At 63.9% G+C, this 17855-nt stretch overlaps 1 protein-coding gene and 1 long non-coding RNA gene across 6 annotated transcripts in view; both read left to right on the forward strand.

The window, feature by feature from the left end:
• The window catches only part of LOC309850933, a 1194231-nt gene that overhangs the window by 655117 nt on the left and 521259 nt on the right, over nt 1-17855 (forward strand). The gene's annotated exons all lie outside the window — the stretch shown is intronic.
• The window catches only part of RPTOR (regulatory associated protein of MTOR complex 1), a 308584-nt gene that overhangs the window by 288467 nt on the left and 2262 nt on the right, over nt 1-17855 (forward strand). For 3 of the 5 annotated variants that reach the window (XM_082705400.1, XM_082705401.1, XM_082705402.1), the window contains 8 exons: nt 135-249; nt 1854-1978; nt 3832-3936; nt 13305-13411; nt 14807-14934; nt 16193-16279; nt 17153-17269; nt 17576-17705. In XM_082705400.1, coding sequence (XP_082561526.1) covers nt 135-249; nt 1854-1978; nt 3832-3936; nt 13305-13411; nt 14807-14934; nt 16193-16279; nt 17153-17269; nt 17576-17705 — 914 coding nt within the window. Of the gene's footprint in view, nt 1-134; nt 250-1853; nt 1979-3831; nt 3937-13304; nt 13412-14806; nt 14935-16192; nt 16422-16709; nt 17270-17575; nt 17706-17855 lie in introns of all 5 variants that reach the window. The other 2 variants (XR_014304486.1, XR_014304487.1) reach the window with 2 other exon arrangements.

The following is a 17855-nucleotide window of genomic DNA, read 5'->3' on the forward strand; positions in this document are numbered from 1 at the left end:
CGACCCCCTGCTTGGCCTGTGTGTCCCCGGCAGCCTCCCGGGTCCCTGGACAGGAGACGCAGCCTCGGTCCCGGTGGCGTGATGTCAGCCCAGGTGCCGGATGCTGAGGCCCGTCGCTGTGTCTCTTCGGGCAGGTATCGCAAAACTGGACGACCAGATCTTTCTGAACAGGAACCCCGGCGTCCCCTCCGTGGTCAAGTTCCACCCCTTTACGCCGTGTGTGGCCGTGGCTGACAAAGACAGCATCTGGTAGGCGGGGTGCCCGCGATGGCCATGAGCCCTCTGGGTGGGGGGCAGGCTCTGGAGCGTGCGGAGGAGTGGGCGGGTGGGGGCAGGCTCTGGAGCGTGCGGAGGAGTGGGCGGGTGGGGGCAGGCTCTGGAGCGTGCGGAGGAGTGGGCGGGTGGGGGCAGGCTCTCCGGTGTCACGGGCTCCCCAAAGCCACACGGAGGGGGAGACGCACCTACGAGGGCTTCACTCCGGCTACTCCCTGTGGGGCGCGTAGACACCGACTTGAACTCACGGCGGGCCTCGCCCTGTTGCCGTGGGGAACGTCCGCGCATCGCAGGGACGACATCTGGGGTGCTCTCGTCTCTGTTCCTCCCCTTCGCTTTATCCTGCAAAATGCACAGAAATTCAGCGCCATACCCGTGTGTAAGCCGTTCGGGGGCACCAGGCGCATTCACAAGGACAGGTAGCCGCCGCCATCCACCTCCAGAGTGCTCTCTGTCCTGTAAAACTGAAGCTGTCCCCGTCGGTCCCTAAGCCCGCCTTCCGCTCCCGGGCGCCCGCCCTCTGCTGTCTGTCCCGGGTTTGAGGCCCCAGCGACCCAGCGACCTCACCCGCCCTGTGTGTCTGGCCCCTCCCACTGAGCACAGGGCCCTCGAGGTCTGTGGCAGGTGTCATAATGTCCCCTGCACAGGCCGGGTGACAGCCCGTGTGTGACGGACCACACTTTATCATCCATCCAGCAATGGACACGTGGGTCATTTCCACATTTGTTTTTTCAGTGTGTTCATATGGTCAGGCTCTGCTTTTATTTTGTAAAACATATGTCCACTTCTAACTTAGAAGAAGGCAAAACGTAAAACAGAACGAAGTCTGCCTTGATGACATATTGGGTTTGGTTTGGTTAGAAAAGGAAGTGGATGTAAATCACAGCAAAGTCTTGGAGATCTGCCTCCGAGTGGCTTCCACCTGATACCAGAGGACTTTGGTTTTATCTCAGATTCGGGTCTGCTCTGAAACACCCATCTCTTTATATTTTTAACAGCTCCTTTTTTTTTTTTTGAAGATTTTATTTATTTATTTGACAGAGATCACAAGCAGGCAGAGAGGCAGGCGGGGTAGGGAGGGGGAAGCAGGCTCCCCGCTGAGCAGAGAGCCCGACGCAGGGCTCGATCCCAGGACCCTGAGATCATGACCCAAGCTGAAGGCAGAAGCTCTAACCCACTGAGCCACCCAGACACCCCAACACCTCCCTTTAAAGTAGAAGCGAGTCTTTAAGGCTTCTGCTGGGCGAGTGAAATTAGGACTGTGATTCGCGATGTTGTTCATGGGCTCGGGGTCTCCCAGACACACGTGCTCTCTCGCTTTGTACCTGTGTCATTCTCACAGTCGTCCCCCCATTGGTGGCTTGACCGTGGGCGGACGATGTCTCGGCACACCCAGCAGTGGGACTCCGGGCCCCGTGGCACCCCCGTGACAGACCCCCCCGGGCACTCGGGCTGCTTGTGCACATCCTGCCAGAGCTCGTGGCCCTCCGTGAGAGTGGCCGCCCTGGCAGGCGTGAAGGGGGATCGCCCTGTGGCTTTGGTTTGCATTTCCCTGACGACTGATCTCTCCTTCCCCGAAGTTTCTGGGACTGGGAGAAAGGGGAGAAGCTGGACTACTTCCACAATGGGAACCCTCGGTACACCAGGGTCACGGCCATGGAATACCTGAACGGCCAGGACTGCTCGCTGCTGCTCACAGCCACGGGTGAGTGCGGAGTGCTGGGCCGGGCTCCGGGCCCCAAACCCAGCGTGGGGACCCCGCACATCTTCACGCACAGCCTTTTCTGACCCTGAGCGTTGCTCTGGCAGAGGGCACCGCCCGTGGTGAAACACACCTCACGGAAGACGGGGGAGGTTTCCGACAAAGGCTTCACCCCAAGACAGCAGGGCCAGCAGGTGACCGGTGACCGGCAATGTCCAGGGACCCCCGGCCCTCCCCTGACCGGGAAAGGTCCATCAGCTTCTCCTTGTGGCCTCTAGGATGCTCTTGGAGGCGAGGCTGGAGGGAGTAAGGGTCCCAGGCACAGAGCATGAGGGCAGCAGGCACCACCTCGGCTCCCCAGGGGTCCCCGGCCCTCCCCACTGCGCCACCATGCGTCCGGCTCCCCTGGGCCAGGCTCCTGCCTCCCGGCGGGCCGCTGCGGTGCTGGGCCTCACCCTTGCTTTTTGGGTCTGGAATGTCTCTGCTCCACCCCTCCTGCCGCAGTGAGCCACTCCGGGGGATAGCGTCTCCCCTAGCCATTTAAAGACAAGACCTCACTGTTTGTGGGGGTGAGACGTCACCACTGGCCTAACTGCACCTCCTTCAGGAATGACAGGCCCTGGGGAGGGACTGGCGGGAAGGGAAAAAGAGGGCGCACGAGGCAAGAAGAGGTGGACGTGCAGGCTGCTCCCATCGTAGCCTGCCCTGGCCCATCCTGTCCGGGGCCCGGCCCTGACCCGTCCTCCTGGGCCTGCTCTGTCCCTGACCCGTCCTATCCTAACGCTACCCTGGCCCGTCCTATCCTGATCCTGGCCCGTCCTGACCTGGCCCTGTCCCTGGCCTGTGTTAGGCCTGAGCACCTGAGCCGTCAGCATGGCTGAGCGGGCTGCCTCCCCTCCTTCAGAGCGCTCCTGGGCCCTGCTGTGTCCATGGGGAAAGGTCCTGCTGGCGGCCTCTCTCCCAGGCAGCGCCCGCTCGGACCAGATGAGGTCAAGCCACAGCAGTTGCGTGCCCCACAGGTGTGAGAGTGAAGGAGCGGCCGGGCACCCGGGGCGGTGGGGGGCCGGGGCGGCTCTGCGGATCGTAGGACAGGTCGCACTGAGCACCTCTGAGCGCCAAGGAGGTGGGGAGAGAGCGATTTCCCGGCACAGCAGGCGCAGGAGCGGGTCCCCAGGGGGTTCTGGTGGAGGAGCACAAGGGCTCGGGGTCCAGAGCAGAAGTCCACAGTCACCGAGGCCAGGGGCAGGACGGGTGTCAGCGGGCACGCAGTCCGCGGGCCCAAGTGACCTCGTCCTCTGTCTGTGCTGTGAGGCAAGTGGTCATGGCCCAGGTTGGGGGTGCTGAAGGCCACACGTGAGCGCTAGCACGTCGGAGAGCAGGGCTGGGCTGGGCTGTGGGCACCGCAGCGGGGATGGACACGGGGCAGGGCGGCTCGCTCATGCTGCTCAGGCTCACAGGAGAGCATGAGGGCTCTGTGCTGAGGGCCATGTGTCGGGTGGGCGGGCAGCCCACCTCCTCATGTGGGGAGCCTGTGGGCCACATACTGAGGGCCCACCTGTGTGGAGCAGACATGAAGGGGTGCCACGGAAGGCCTGGCTTTTTGCCAAGAGCACCACAGGAGGGAAGGAGGGCCGCCTGGGGTCAGAGGTCAAGGGTAGTGGTCCCTCAGCGCGCCTGCTGCAGCTTCCCCAGCGGCCCAGACCTCCCAGGAGCAGCCCCGCTGCTGCCACGTTGGGCCGCCTCACAGAGACCGCGTGGTCTCCTGTCTCGCGGAGGGCACCTGTCACCCAGGGGGCTCCTCCACATGCCCCAGCGGCCAGGCCCGTGTTCTCACCTCCTGCTCTTCTCTCCCCAAGATGACGGCGCCATCAGAGTCTGGAAGAACTTCGCAGATTTGGAAAAGAACCCAGAGATGGTGACTGCCTGGCAGGGGCTCTCGGACATGCTGCCAACAACTAGAGGTGGGTCCTCCCCGGGGGCCCAGCCACCACGTCCCCCTGGCACTTCCTAGTGCCCAGACCGTAAGCCAGCTGGCCGCCTCGCCCCCGTGGCCATGGCCTGCCTGAGGCGCGGCCCGGGGCTGGTAGAGGACCTGCACCCTGTGCTTCATTCCCGGAGGGACTCGCTGAGGACGGGACGGTGCACCGCGGGTGGGCATGCGGGCCGGTGCCGGAGGCCGAGGACGCTGGCCCCGCCTGCACGGGGCCCACAGAGGCATTCTGGGAGCCGAGCTGAGCTGGCGTGGCTGCAGCGCGGCTGACTGGCTCTGCCTGCTGCCCGTGGGCTGGACCCGCACGCCGCCCTGCAGGCCGGTGGTCCGGGGGCCGGAGTGGGAGCTGGACCGGCGGCTCGTCTCCTCCGAGGGCCCGCCGTGTTGCCGCCGCGCGTTGGCAGCGTGTCAGGTCTTGGCTCCCGAGAAGCCCAGCTGTGGGGATCAGGGTCCTTGTCACTGAATGGACAGGGAAAGCGACTCCGTCCTCCTGCCCCTGCGGGGCCGGCCTGACCTTGCTGCGACTTTGTGCACTTCCCACACGGCCCCGTCTGTGTCCCGTCGTCGCGTAGCTGTGCTCGTCATAGCCAGTCATCTCCGTGGCTCCTTCTCTTCCCTCCGTCCCAGCACCTGTCCCGAGGAGTCGCTGCCCCTGGGAGGTGACCTCACGCGGGAGAGGCCCCCAACCCCAGCGTGGGCGGCTCCAGGCAGAAAGCTCTTTGTGGGCTGCTTTAGAATGTTGTGGTTTTTTAATTATCTTTGGAATAAAACAGTCATCCACGCTGTCCCCCACCCCCTCCCCGAGGCCCCAGCACGGCCACCTCTGTGTGGCCTGGGCCCCTTCAGGCCAGGTCCCATGACGAAGCAACAGTCACCATGTCCTTCCACTGTGGTCTCAGTGTTCCCGGATTAGAGCGAAGGCGTGTCTCCCCCGCAGACCCCATTGCCCCCCACCGTGCTGGCAGCTCTGTGATCCCAGGACGCCCCGGGGCGGCCCACCCTGACCCGGGCACTCGTGCTCGCGGCTTGCACTGCTGGCGCTGACCCCGAAGACGAGGTTTCTGGTCCTTCACTTCCCTCTGCCGTCCAGCAGGAGACACGCGCCAGGCCCCAGCTACCCCTCCAGCCCCTGCTCACAGAGCCAGAGACCCCTGTGTGGACATGGCAGGGGCTCAGGGCCAGGCCAGAGGACGGGAGAGTGGGAGCCCTGCGGCAGCTTGGGGTACATTGTTTCTCGATTCATTTTGCCACCGCCGCCTCTCTGCCCCCAGACGATGTGGGTGTGGTTTCCAGATACCAAGAACGGTCTCTCCCATGATGCCGTTCCCTTTGCTTCGGCCAAAGTGAGGGACGCCGGGGAGCCTGGCTCGCGGGTGTGGTGGGGGGTCTAACTGGGAGCAGAGGAAGCAGGGCCGAGGAGACCGATCTAGGTCCGAGGTGCCCCTGCACTTATTCCTGCCCATCAGGAAACCCCACGTGTCACTTGGGGTGCGGAGAGCCTCTCCTGGCCCCAGCTGTCCACCGCAGGCCTGACTTGCTAGTTGGTTCCACAGGCGTCCATGTGCATGTCCTACTGGTCCCGCCCCCTCCCCCAGGTTTTCAGAAACCTCCCCAGGAGAGGCGGAGTTGGGAAGGGGCCAGGAGAGCAGCAAGGGTCTTGCCTCCTGGTCTTTATCGGTAGGTCGGGGGAGGGGCCTGGGGGGGCGCCCCGATTCTCCTCGGCTACAGAGCCGCGGTTTGGTCCTGTCCTCTGCCTTGTAGCCAGGCAGCCATGGGCTTAGCAAATGGTTATTTCCTTTGCTCTTCCTGAGACACTGGAAGGATGAGAGGGGCGGGAAGCCCAGGGGGACAGCTGCTCTACAGGTCAAGACAGGACGGGCCCAGGTGCTCCTGGCCACAGCCACCCCAACAGGGACCCCCGTCTCAGGATCTAAGCTCTGTAGCCAAGAGTCACATCTGGTGGCATTCCGGCCCTCATGCCAACCACTGGTCACCTGGTGCCTGTTGGCCGCTGGCTTCCTTCCCCTGCCCGGCCCAGAACCAGTCCTGGCCTCTGACATGACAGCCAGCCGAAGTCTGGGCTGCAATCTTAGGGAGACACGTAAAGAGACACGGAGCGAGGCCACCACGAGCCACTTCCATGGCCGCTGCTCTTCAACGTCTGGGGCACGCGCCGCAGCACGAGTCAGGACCCTTCTGAGTGCTGGCCGTGGTCTGGGGGACCTTCCCCGCTCCAGGTCACCCACGCAGGTGCTCGAAGCCACCTGCCCCACACGGGGCTCCAGCCGGGCCTGCAAGCTGTCTGCAGAGACGCGGCAGCCTACCGCGTCCACCAGCCGTGAAGCGCGTCCCCGAGAACATCCTCGGAGAACGCCCCCAGGGAACTCGGGGTGACCAGGTGGCTAGAGCGCCGCCGGCTGGGAAGGCTCTCACCCCTTGGCCATATCCACTCTGACTGCTCGCTGGAGGTCAGAATCCGTGGTCTGAGAGGAGAAGGCGCCGTTTCTCACGGGAGGCAGGGGAACCGGGAGCAGGGTCCGTGTGCCCTCAGCTTGAGGTCCCTCTGGCTGACGTGTGCGCACACGCACACCCTTGGGCACACGCACGTGCACACAGACACCCACCCGCGTGCGCATGTCCTGAGGTAGAACCCAGGTGGGCCCCTCTCAGGGCTCCTCCGCCCCCGTCCCCATGCTGGTGTAGCTGCCGGGCAGCTCCTGCACTGGCCACACCGGTCCCATGCCCTTCTGGCCCCGAGCCGCCCAAGCCGACGGCGCCTTCGCCCTCGGAGGCCCCCGGGACCGGCCGCAGTGGACTTCGCGGCAGCACTGACGAGCGCTCCAGCACTTGGAAGTTCTAGTGGCGCGTGTGGTTGGGTTTCACGATGTGCCAGAGCCTCTTCCGATTTCCAAAAACCCTGGTAATTGAGTTTCTTCATCTGTCGGGTCCATTTTGGGCGAGGTCAGCCCCTGCGGTTGGGACCGTGGCACCCTGTGGCCCGGGCCGCCCCCACCTGCCCCCTCCCCTGCTTCTTTTGATTTGAGTGTTCTTCTGCCCTTTGGGGTTGAGTGACTGCTGACTAGCCCCATGTGAAACCCGTGATCCCTGTGTCCTCGGAGGTCTGGCCTGAGAGGCCTCAGAGTGTCTCGACCGCCCTAAGCAGAGACGGGAGTGCCTTCTCTCTTCCCTGAGACCACCCTGGCGGCGGGTGGGATCCCGCCTGGCCACTCTCCTGCCTTGGTGGCATTTGTTCTCACGCCCATGGAGCTCTTTGGGGCCGTCAGATGGTTAGGCTGTGACTCTGCATATCTGTCCCATGCACACCGTCCCCTCCCGTCTAAAAGAGCATCAGGCAGCGGCACGCAGAGGTTACAGGACGAGTCAGGTAGCTGTGGAAGGCGCTGAGAAGTTGGAAGGAAAGCTGTCGAGATGAAGCTCCCTCGGGTCTGAGGCCTCGTGGTTGCACCTCCTGGGCCCCTTTATCCCAAACATGGGGACTTGCCTCCCGTGGGCTCAGGACCTTATCCCTCCCCTCTGCTGCGCTGCCTTCCTGGGGGCTCCTGCAGCTTTCAAGGACTGTGCTCTGCAGACTGCCCTCAGCCGGCCTCGGTCAGGACGGAGGGTGACCCGACAGCACCCCCTGGAGGCAGGGTGTGGACACTACCGCCTTCCGGACCCCCAGACCCATTGGACGGCCCAGGTCTGCAGGCTGGACACCAAGAAGAGCATTTCGGTTTCATGAGAGCAGAGAAGTCGTTCCAGATCGAGATTGGTTTTTCTACCTAAACTTTTGAAAAATCTTTTTTTTCAGAATTTAATCCGAAGTTTCTTATAGCATCTGTCTCCACCTGAAAAACCCATATATAAGCTTCACAGCCAGCAGAACTCCCACACGCAAGTGGCCGTGGACACAGAGCTGTTGAGCCAGGTTAGCAAACGGGAAACCTGAACGATCCCAAGTGACCGTCGCTTTTCTCTCGTAATGTCCACCTGTGGGTACCTCATGAAGGGACGGGGCTCGCAGGCCCAGACGCACATGTGACCCGGACCTGTGACTCACGGGGTCAGGTCTAAGCGCGGAGAGCCTTTGTCCCGGCCTGGGTCCCACAGCCCTTCGCAGGAGCTGGTGGCGTTCTCTGCAGGGGGCAGACGAGGCCGTGGGTCTGGGGGCCCCTGAGCCGCCACAGCGAGGGGTCGAGGAGCGGAGAGCGAGAGGGGCCTTCGGATCTCAGAGTCACGGTTCAGCGTCCCGTGAACCATTCTGGGAGCCCAGTGCCTGCGTGAAGGCTCCGGAGAGGAAGCACCAGCCGACAGGAGACAGGCTTCTGCTCTTCCGGAAGGAGAAACGACAGGATCACCGTCTCTGGAAACCTAGAGAAAAGCCAGAGGACCACCTTCCACGGACGGAGCTGGGGAAGGCGAGAGGCCGGACGGCGCCGGGTTCGGCCGTTTCAGCTGCTTGGGGGTTCGTTGGGGTTGCTGCTGTGGACAGAACCCAGGACGGGACAAAGCTAGGGTCCTTCTGCACCTCGGCACCCCCGAGAGCCGCCTGGGGGGTGTGAACGGCGACATCAGCCTTGGGCCTTTGGCGTTAATATTCATCAGCCGGAGCAGCTCGGAAGCCGGCTGAGGGCCATGGGAGAGCCCTGATGGCCCCGGCAGAGACCCTTGAGCTGGGCGCTCCTGGAGCCGCCGGCCGGCCTGTGCTCCGTGGGGGCCAGAGCAGGAGCTGATGGTGGCTCCGGTTCCTCCAGCAGCGCGGCCGATCTAGAATCCGGAGTGGGCAGGACGCAGACTGGAGGTTGCGCGGTGCAGGCATTCCCAGGCCAGACGCCACGGGGAGGCTTAGCATCGACGTCCCGCAAGAGAGAACGGGGACGCCTGGACACAGGCCCGCGGTTCTCCTCTGCGCCAGGGGACAGGCCCCTCCGTCTCAGTTCCAGAACTACAGCTCCCCTGGGTCTGCCTCAGGTTGAGGGCGGCAGGTCCCCAGGTTCAGTCCACAGGACAGGGTCCTCGGCGGGCGGTCTGGACTGGCCGCGGTGTTACAGAGATCCAGACGGTTAACGCGTTTGTCCCTTTCCACCGTCTACTGGGCCGGGAAGCTCTGGGGTCTCAGAGCTGCACATCCCAGGTACCCGAGCCCATCTCTGCCGCACGGATCTACGTCGGGAGGAAGAAGTCCCCTCTGACCAGGTTCGAGATTGGGTGGTGCGTCCAGGGCCTGGATCCAGGGTAAAGTCAGGCAAGATTAGGTGTCTGCATCTTGGGGGAGTGCCCACCCCACCCCACCGTGGAAGGGGGGGTCAGCCATCCCAGGAATGTGGAAGGTGGTCGCGTGAGCTCTGGGGTACTGTAGTTGCCAGGCTGGCAGGAGTCCTCAGCTTTTTTTTTTTTTTTTTTTAGATTTTATTTATTTATTTGACAGAGATCACAAGTAGGCAGAGAGGCAGGCAGAGAGAGAGAGAGGAGGAAGCAGGCTCCCCGCTGAGCAGAGAGCCCGATGCGGGGCTCGATCCCAGGACCCTGGGACCATGACCGGAGCCGAAGGCAGAGGCTTTAACCCACTGAGCCACCCAGGCACCCCAAGTCCTCAACTTTTTAGAAAACCTCCCTGAGGCTGTACGCAGAGCCAGCACCAGCCCCGGGGGGGACGCACCCCACCAGCTGGCCGAGAGGCCCTGGGACCCGAGGGGATGACCTCTGCCCGTTGCTCGAGGGTTCCTAGATGCCCGTGTAGAAGTACCCCATGCAGAAGACTCTGGGGCTTGAGCTCTGCCGTCCATGCCCACTGTGGCCTCATCTGGAGCAGGACCACCACATGCCTGTGTTCCAGATCAGGAAGCCGGCGTTGATGAGGGACAGCCGCCTTCCTGGCACCGGAGGCTCCACGTCCAGGCGGTGTGTCTCAGGGTCACAGGGTCAGAGAATATGGCTCTCACGACGTTTCGGGCCCTTGTGCGTCCTATCTGGGGTCCCATTCGTCCCTAGACCGATGCACGGGACACAGGAGGACCCAGCTGGCTGCAGTACGCAGTACATGGACGGCCTTCTGGTCCTCTGACCACAGCACTTGCTACTTTCATCCGGAACGGGCTTGGCGTCCCGGAGTCCGGAGCTCACAAGGAGCCAGAGCTCGTGCGTGCTTCGCTCCCGCTGCTCATGGTGGGAGCGGACTCGCTCCCAGAGGCGCTGCACCGGATGGAGGCACCGAGGCCGGGGGTGCCCGCACCCAGCTCCCTGTGCCCGCGAGCATCCTCAGAGTGTTGATGAAGTCAGAACAAGAGCGTCAGAGCCGGCCCTGGCCCGGGGGGGCTCCCATCAGGAAAATGCCACAGGAAGGAGGCTGCCCCCCGCCCCTTCGCTGGGGCCTGGGTTGGCCGCCCAGAGCAAACCGGAGCAGGCCCGCATGGCTCACCCCCCGGCGCAGGGCTGCTGCGTCCCCTCTCCACTTGTCCCCGTGACCCCAGACTGTGGGACCGAGACATGGACACAATCGTCCTGACGCCCTCTGGCCTCCACACTCACTGACTGCCCGGCTCCTAAGTCCCCGGCGGGGCTGACGCCGACACCAGATGGCCTGCGAGGGACGTCTGAACGCACAGGGTGTGCTGTCTGCCACGGCGGCCACCCCACACGTCCACACCTCGGGGGGCCCACGTGCTCCGCGGCCGCGTGGGATGATACGCACGTCCCCGCCAGGAGAGAGCCTTGTCAGCGGCCTGTCCCAGCTCTCACTGGCACCCCCGCTCCTGTCCGCTGCTCCCCCAAGGCCACGGCCTACAGGCTGACGTCTGGGGTCTGTAGTCTGACCACAGCACTTTGGACTTGGAAGTCCGCCGTGCTCTTTAAAAGACCCTCACAGAGTCTGTACCAAGCAGATGACTTGGAGTTTTGCACATTACAAAGAACGCTTCTTAAGGCTGGAGCCACTGCAGGAAACCTGGGCCTCTCCTTGGCCTGGAGCCGGAGGACGCGTAGGTTTTCCCAAGGCCAGCTGGACACAGACCGGCGGACGTAACTCCCCCCATGTGACCAACTCGTGCCTGTCCAGCTTCATTGTTCGCCTGGGTCACACCTGACCTTTCAGCCCCCTTTAGACTTGGGTCTTCGGGGCCTTGAACAAGCTTCCGTTTGAGCCCGGTGTGTCCCCATAGAGGAGGTTTGTCCGTCTCCCACCGTACGAAGCTGTGTGTCGCCCGGCTGTGTGCGTGTCCCTGCCCCGTGGCGCCAGGCCGTCCATCCCTCGGCACGTCTGCTGCTTCTCTGCTGCGTCGGCGGCTCCAGACAGAACCTCACAGAGGCACGGGGTCTGTCTCCCTCCCTAGCCCGTGGAGGGACTGGCCCCTGGGACATGGGCTGGGGCAGCCGCCCGGGCAAGCCAGCAGGGCCGGCCCAGGACCACTCCCGGGGTCCCTCGGCTGGTTCCCGATGGGCTGCCGCTTTGAGTGATGCCGTGGGCCGCCTGCCCGCCACTGCTCTCGGGTCCTGACTCCAGAGGTGACGTGCTGAGGGGCCCAGGATTGACAGGAGCCACCAAAGGGCCCAGGTCAGAATTCATGCTGTCCGTCCTCAATGTTAGCAAATACGTCAAGCCCCGGGAAACATGGGGTCGGGAACAGTGGGGCTTCAGACACTCCTTACCCCAGGACGGGGGCCCTCAGCACCCACCCGCCTCCCTCCCTCCCTCAGAGAGCTTCCTGCACAGTCACCCCCAACATTGTGAACACCCCACCCCCTCTTGTCTGCCCTTCCCCACCGCTGGCCATGTCTGCAGGCTCGGTGTGGCCCCCTGGCGTGGGGGAGATCGTGTCCTGGCACGGAGCAGCCCATAGGGACCGCCCCAGGGGCCCTGTGTCCACATTCAGGAGGTGACTATTTGGTCAGGAAGACCCCCACCCATCTGCATAAGAATGTTCCAGAACATTCTCATGCACCAGAAGGAAATCCTGTGCCCACAGGTTCAGTGCCTCCCTGCAGAGGAAGACCTCCACATCTGGGCCGAGTTGTCCATACTTAGATGACTCTCCAGGGCCCGGCACTGCTCCTGGGGTCACCTAGGGGGTAGCCCGGGGTTCGGAAGGGAGATCGGGGCCTGGAGGGCGATCCGCCGCCCAAAAAGAACAAAGTAGAAGGGAACAAGGCGTTATGGGGTCTGGCCTGAGAGGCCTGGAGAACAGGATGCCCACGGCCGCGGGGGCCGCAGAGCAGCAGAAATGAGCTTGGCAAGTGTGACCAAAGAAATATACAAATGAGGTCATCACATGAGTGACAGAACAGGAGAGATCTTGGTGGCACAGTGCAGGTCACAGCACACGCATCAGTGGAGGAAGAAGAGCGGGAGCACCAGCAGCCGCGGGGTCTGGGGGAGCCCACTGCGGGGGTCTCTGCCGCGGCTGCAGGTGCCGCCTTGCCTGGGGACCCTGACCCCCCACCAGCGTGCTCAGGCCTCGACCACCAGTGTGCTCGCACCAGCGTGCTCGGGCCTCGAGAAGATGTCGCCGCTCCGGCCACGGGGTGTGGAGTCAGGGAACAGATAAGTGCTAACTGGTCCACCGGACCCCAGCCTGTGGGGCAGGAGGAGTCGGCACCATGTGGCCTGGAAGGGAATGCGGTTCCTAGAAAACACGCCCCGTATAAAATTGGGGGCATCGGCGGAAACCATCTTGGTGCGTGGACAGGGGCGCGTGGGTGGGGGACGCGCACAGCCCGGCGTGGGAAGGTGCCTGCGGCCTGGGGACGGTCCAGCCGGGATCAGAGCAGGCAAGTGAGGCTTTTCTTACTGGTCTGAAGTCTTGCTTCCTTTCAAAAGAACGAAAGGAGGGAAGCGCCAGCTGCTGTTTGATCTGGGTGGTGGGTATGGGACCTCCCCTGGATATCTATAGACTGGCTTGACTAGACCATCCGTGAGGCTGTCCTGCTGCCTTTAGGAACGCTGCAGTCACCCCATGCGGCCCTGCGTGGGCCTCATGCCCGGCGGGCTCTCTTCGGCCTCTGCAGAGCTCCTGCGCAGCCCCGAGAAACCGCGTGCTCAAGCCTTGACGTGGCCGAGAGCAGTGTCGCCGTGCCCGCTGTGAAGTTGCACAGCTGCCCACTGTGCCCAGGACAACGGGCATTTTGAACCGACAGTCCTAGGACAGCGCTGTCCCAGCAGCAGAAAACTGGGCGGGGCGGGGATCCAGGGACCCCAGTCTGCTGCCCCAACCCAGACGGCGAACCTGGAGCTCCCATGGGGTTGGGGACCGGGCCGTGGCTGGGGCGGCGTGGCACTCCGTGGTGCTGAGTGGCTGCCCGGGACAGGGTTCCGAGTTGACGGCAGAATGGTGTGTGTCTGTCCAGGAGCCGGTATGGTGGTGGACTGGGAGCAGGAGACTGGCCTCCTCATGAGCTCAGGGGACGTGCGGATCGTCCGGATCTGGGACACGGACCGGGAGATGAAGGTGCAGGTAACCACGGCCCCGCCCGTCCTCCCGACTCTGCTGCCCCCCCCCAGACAGGCCCCTGTCCCGGAGAAGTGAGAGTGGGGGTCGTGGGCCTTCACGCCGTCAGGCGCTAATGACCTCTCACGGCCCATTTATCACGACACTTTGACCCTGTATCACAGCGTGATTAAGCCTATGCTAATCCTAGTCATTTCCAAACATATTTTATCCATGCAAATTAGGGAATATCAGGAAGCAGCAGAGTGAGCACATTTTAAATTGGAATGGTGAATTATTTGCATGCTTCTTAAAGCATCTTTTATTTCCAGTTTTAATCAGCAGAGCAAGGACAGAATTGGTTTTGACAGAGCCATCCTGGAAGGGGTCGTAGGGCTGCAGTGAGCTGGGGACCACCGGGGTTTTGGGTGGTGGTGCTGGCTGTGGCTTGAGGCCCAGGAGCTCCGCCTTCCTGGCCTCCCGGCCCGGCCCGGGGCCTCCTGCCAAGCCCCCAGTCACACAGGCACCCAGCGGAGGAGGACGGGCCCAGGTCGAACGGGAAGGGTTGGGGATGGGGAGCCGACTTGAGGCCGGGACACAGTTGTCCGAGCTGCCACAGCCTGAGCAGAGGCGACCTCCCTCTGCCCTGTGCTCAGGTCCTGCAACGGCACAGTCAGCCTTTGTCCCGCGTCCTTTCTGGGCCCCGGAGCTGGCCAGTCCCTGCTGCCCTCCAGTGCAGTGTGGACACCTGATGCCGGCAGCCCCTACTCGGGAGCCCGTGCCCGCGGCTCTTGTCTTCAGCTCGGCTGCCTGGGGCTCGTCCCTGGCCCCCGGCCCCCTGCAAGCCTTGGAGCAGGCCGTGTGGTCCCAGAGGTGCGGCTGCCGCTCTCTTCCTGATGCCTCTTCAAAGACCAGGAGCCACACGTGTGGGATTTCTTCCCCAGGCGCCCGGTAGCAGCGAAGCCCTGATGAGGGGAAAGTGCTTTCCTTCTTGTGGTCCCTTATAGTCCCCTGCGCCCTCCTACCCGGCATTCCTCACCCCTGCATCTACTGCCCCAGCAGGAGTGGCAAGGAGGCAGTTTACAGAGGCAGAGCTCCCTAGACCCTCTCCTGAACTCATTAGGAGGATCCGTTCCTACCGGAATGTGTTTTGTCTTCCTTATGGGAAACAGGGAGACACTGGAAAGTTTGATCGGTACCAAAAGCAGGTTCCCAGAGTCGTGCCCTGGCTGCAGCCCTGGGGACGGGGGACTGGCTCTTGGGTGGGTGTGGCCTGACTCACTCGGCTCCCCTGTGGGCCCCTCAGGCTCCCTGGGCCTTCCAAGCCTTCTCTGGTGCAGAAGGCAGGGCTCCCCTGCCGGGGTGATGGCGTGACCGGCCACTGTTGGGGGCCCTCACCACAGTCCCTGTGTCCACACCCAGGACATCCCCACGGGCGCTGACAGCTGCGTGACAAGCCTGTCCTGTGACTCGCACCGCTCCCTCATCGTGGCCGGCCTCGGCGATGGCTCCATCCGCGTCTACGACCGGAGGATGGCGCTCAGCGAATGGTAATCTGCCCCCCACGCCCCAGCACCCTCCAGACAAGGTACTCATGGCGCTGCCAAGTCTCTGGGCCCAGAGTGAGCCTTCTGAAGCCCACCGGGCACCGCCCCCCACCAAGGCCACATTCCCACGGCACGTGGGGGGGAAAACCAGCCGGGCAGGGAGCCTGGCAAGATACCGCCCTCTCTGAGCTCAGTCTCCCTCCTGTGCGGGGTAGACGGCCAAGAGGACAGTGTCTGGGAGTCCCCGCGCGGGCCCTGCACTGGGCTGAGTGACATGCATGTTGTGCCTGTTCCGGGCTCTGGGGGCACGTCCTAGGCTGGGGACCAGGTGGAGCCGGGCACGGGGGGCGAGTGCTGTTACCTTTGGGCAGGTGAGGGGCTTGGGTCCGGCCGGCGGTCACTCACCCGGGCCCCACGGCTGATACATGATAGTGTCGTCTCTGGGGTGAGGAAGGGGCAAGCGGGCAGGTGTCGGACTGGAGCTGAAGGAAGCCCATGGGACGCACTGTTGGCTGCGAGGCCCTGGTGCTGGGCCTGACGTCCGGTGGGTCTCCCAGGACAGACCCGAGGCTGGACCAGTGCTGGCTGGGCCCGCACACGCCCTGCAGGTTCTCTGAGAACAGGCAGCACCCCCAGAAAGCCGCCATCGTGTGTGGGGAGTGGGGTTTCCTTCTGGGCTGGCCGTGAGCACACGGAAACCCACTCGTGGTGCGCTTTGAAAGGGTGAGTTTTCTCTCCATTAAGATGTCCTCTTGGCTACCCTGAGCAGGCAGTGACGTCCCAGATTGCCCAGAAAGAGCCGAGGGTCATGGAGCGGCCCTGAGGGTACAGCTGGGGTCCGCAGGTGCTGAGGGCAGCGACACGGGCACCCACTCACCCCAGCTAGGACTCATGGCTTGCCGTGTGCGGCACATCCTCCGTGCCAGGGGTCTCTGCTTCAGCCGCCCCTTGGCTGGGGTTCTCACTCCTGACCCTTAGTGTCGTGGGCTGGGAGCTGCACGGTGCAAGGCCCTGTCCAGGGGCTCTGGGGCGGCTCTGCCGTGCTCCCGACATGACGGCGAAGGGTGGGTGGAGGCCACTGGCCGCCCCGAGAGAGCAGACCCTGAGGGCCTTAAATAAATACTCAAAATGAAGTCACACCCTCAGCTTCTTAGCTCCTGTCCGGTGCTGTGTGTGCCAGCGGCCGGCCCGCTGTCCCCCACCCCCGCCCAGGCCGCTGTCCAGGCTCTGACCCGGTCCTTCCCCACCCCCCCCCCCGCAGCCGCGTCATGACGTACCGGGAGCACACAGCCTGGGTGGTGAAGGCCTACCTCCAGAAGCACCCCGAGGGCCACATCATGAGCGTGAGGTACTGAGAATATTTATGAGACATTTTGCTGTAAGAACATTATTTTCTCCTCCATTTAAAATATGTCTTTGGTATTTAAGCAGCCGGGAAGGATGGCATTTCCGGGCAGTGATTAACCTGCGCTTGGGGACTGGCCAGAAAGGTCAGGGCCTGTGGGAGGGCAGGGACACGTCGGTCCCCCCGTCGGAGAGCCTCACGGCAGCTGGCTCGGTGGCGCTGCAGCATGTGCGCGGGAGGGGGCGGGTGTCTTCCAGCCCTTCCCTGCGGGCCCACTGCGTGGGGCGGTCATCTGCCCGTAAATCCATTTCTCCCGCTCGGTAAACCCCGCACTGAGAGTGGCGAGTGCTTACTTGCCCGTTAAAGGGACAGCCGATGTTAGTGACCGTCACAGAGCCACCGTTTCTTCAGATGCTCTGTCTCTTGTTTGTAGCATAAAAACAGAACATAGCTCTTAGAGCGACACCCGCCAGGGACCAAGGACGAAAGATGGCCTCCAGGGGCGACTCGCGGCCTCCCGGCCGCCCGCCACCCGCCGCCCTCCCATCCTGTACCCGCAGCCCAGCTGCACAGACTCTCGTCTCCGGGGCTGCAAATGAAACCAATAACTCACGTCCCCCCGCCCCCGGGCCTCTGCTTGCTGGCGCCTCGCACCGTGGAGGCAGGGCCTTTCCTGGCTCTGGGGAGGAGGCTGGGGGGGCTCGGTGGCGGGCCTGGTCGCAGCGGTCGGTGGGGCGGGCTCCTCCCCACGCTGGTCACTCGGGGGCGGGCCTTGGCCTTGAGGAGTGCCTGCGCACCTGGGCCCCTGACCTCGTGAGGCCAGCCCTCGGGGCCCGGCCTGCCCCAGCCTCCCCAGCAACGCCCCTTTCCCGGCAGCGTCAACGGGGACGTACGCTTCTTCGACCCTCGGATGCCCGAGTCTGTGAATGTCCTTCAGATCGTGAAGGGGCTCACGGCCCTCGACATCCACCCCCAAGCAAACCTGATTGCCTGGTAGGTGCCGCCCCTAAGAGAAAATGAGGGGCCTTGGCTGCCCCGACCATCTCAGAGCACCCGAAGTCCGCCCCGGGTGTCCACGTGACCAGCAGGCACTACCCCCTGCCTGGGAGCGGGAGCTCTCCGGAGCCATGTCGCTGCGGGATGGCGGGTGGGTGTTGGGCGGGCAGGTCAGCCCTGTGTCCCGGACGGTGCCCCGGTGAGAGGACGCGCCTGCCTCCCCCCTGTGCTGAGCTGCCCCCCCCCCACCCCATGCTTCATCCCTGGGCCGGCAGCCGGCTCACCCCGACCCCCTGTGCGCAGCGGCTCCATGAACCAGTTCACGGCGGTCTACAGCGGGAGCGGGGAGCTGGTCAGCCACATCAAGTACTACGACGGCTTCATGGGCCAGCGTGTCGGCGCCATCAGCTGTCTGGCCTTCCACCCGCACTGGGTCTGTGCCTGCCCGCGCCTGGGCGGAGGGGCCGCAGGGGGTTGCGGGGGGCTCGGGAGAGCTGGGGGGGCACAGGAGCCGCGGGCAGGGGGGCTACAGCCAGCCCTCGCCCACCCCACAGGTGGCAGGGAGGGCGCCCTGGGCTTCTCC

This window comes from Mustela nivalis (assembly GCF_964662115.1).
Source record: "Mustela nivalis genome assembly, chromosome: 17".
NCBI lineage: Eukaryota > Metazoa > Chordata > Mammalia > Carnivora > Mustelidae > Mustela > Mustela nivalis.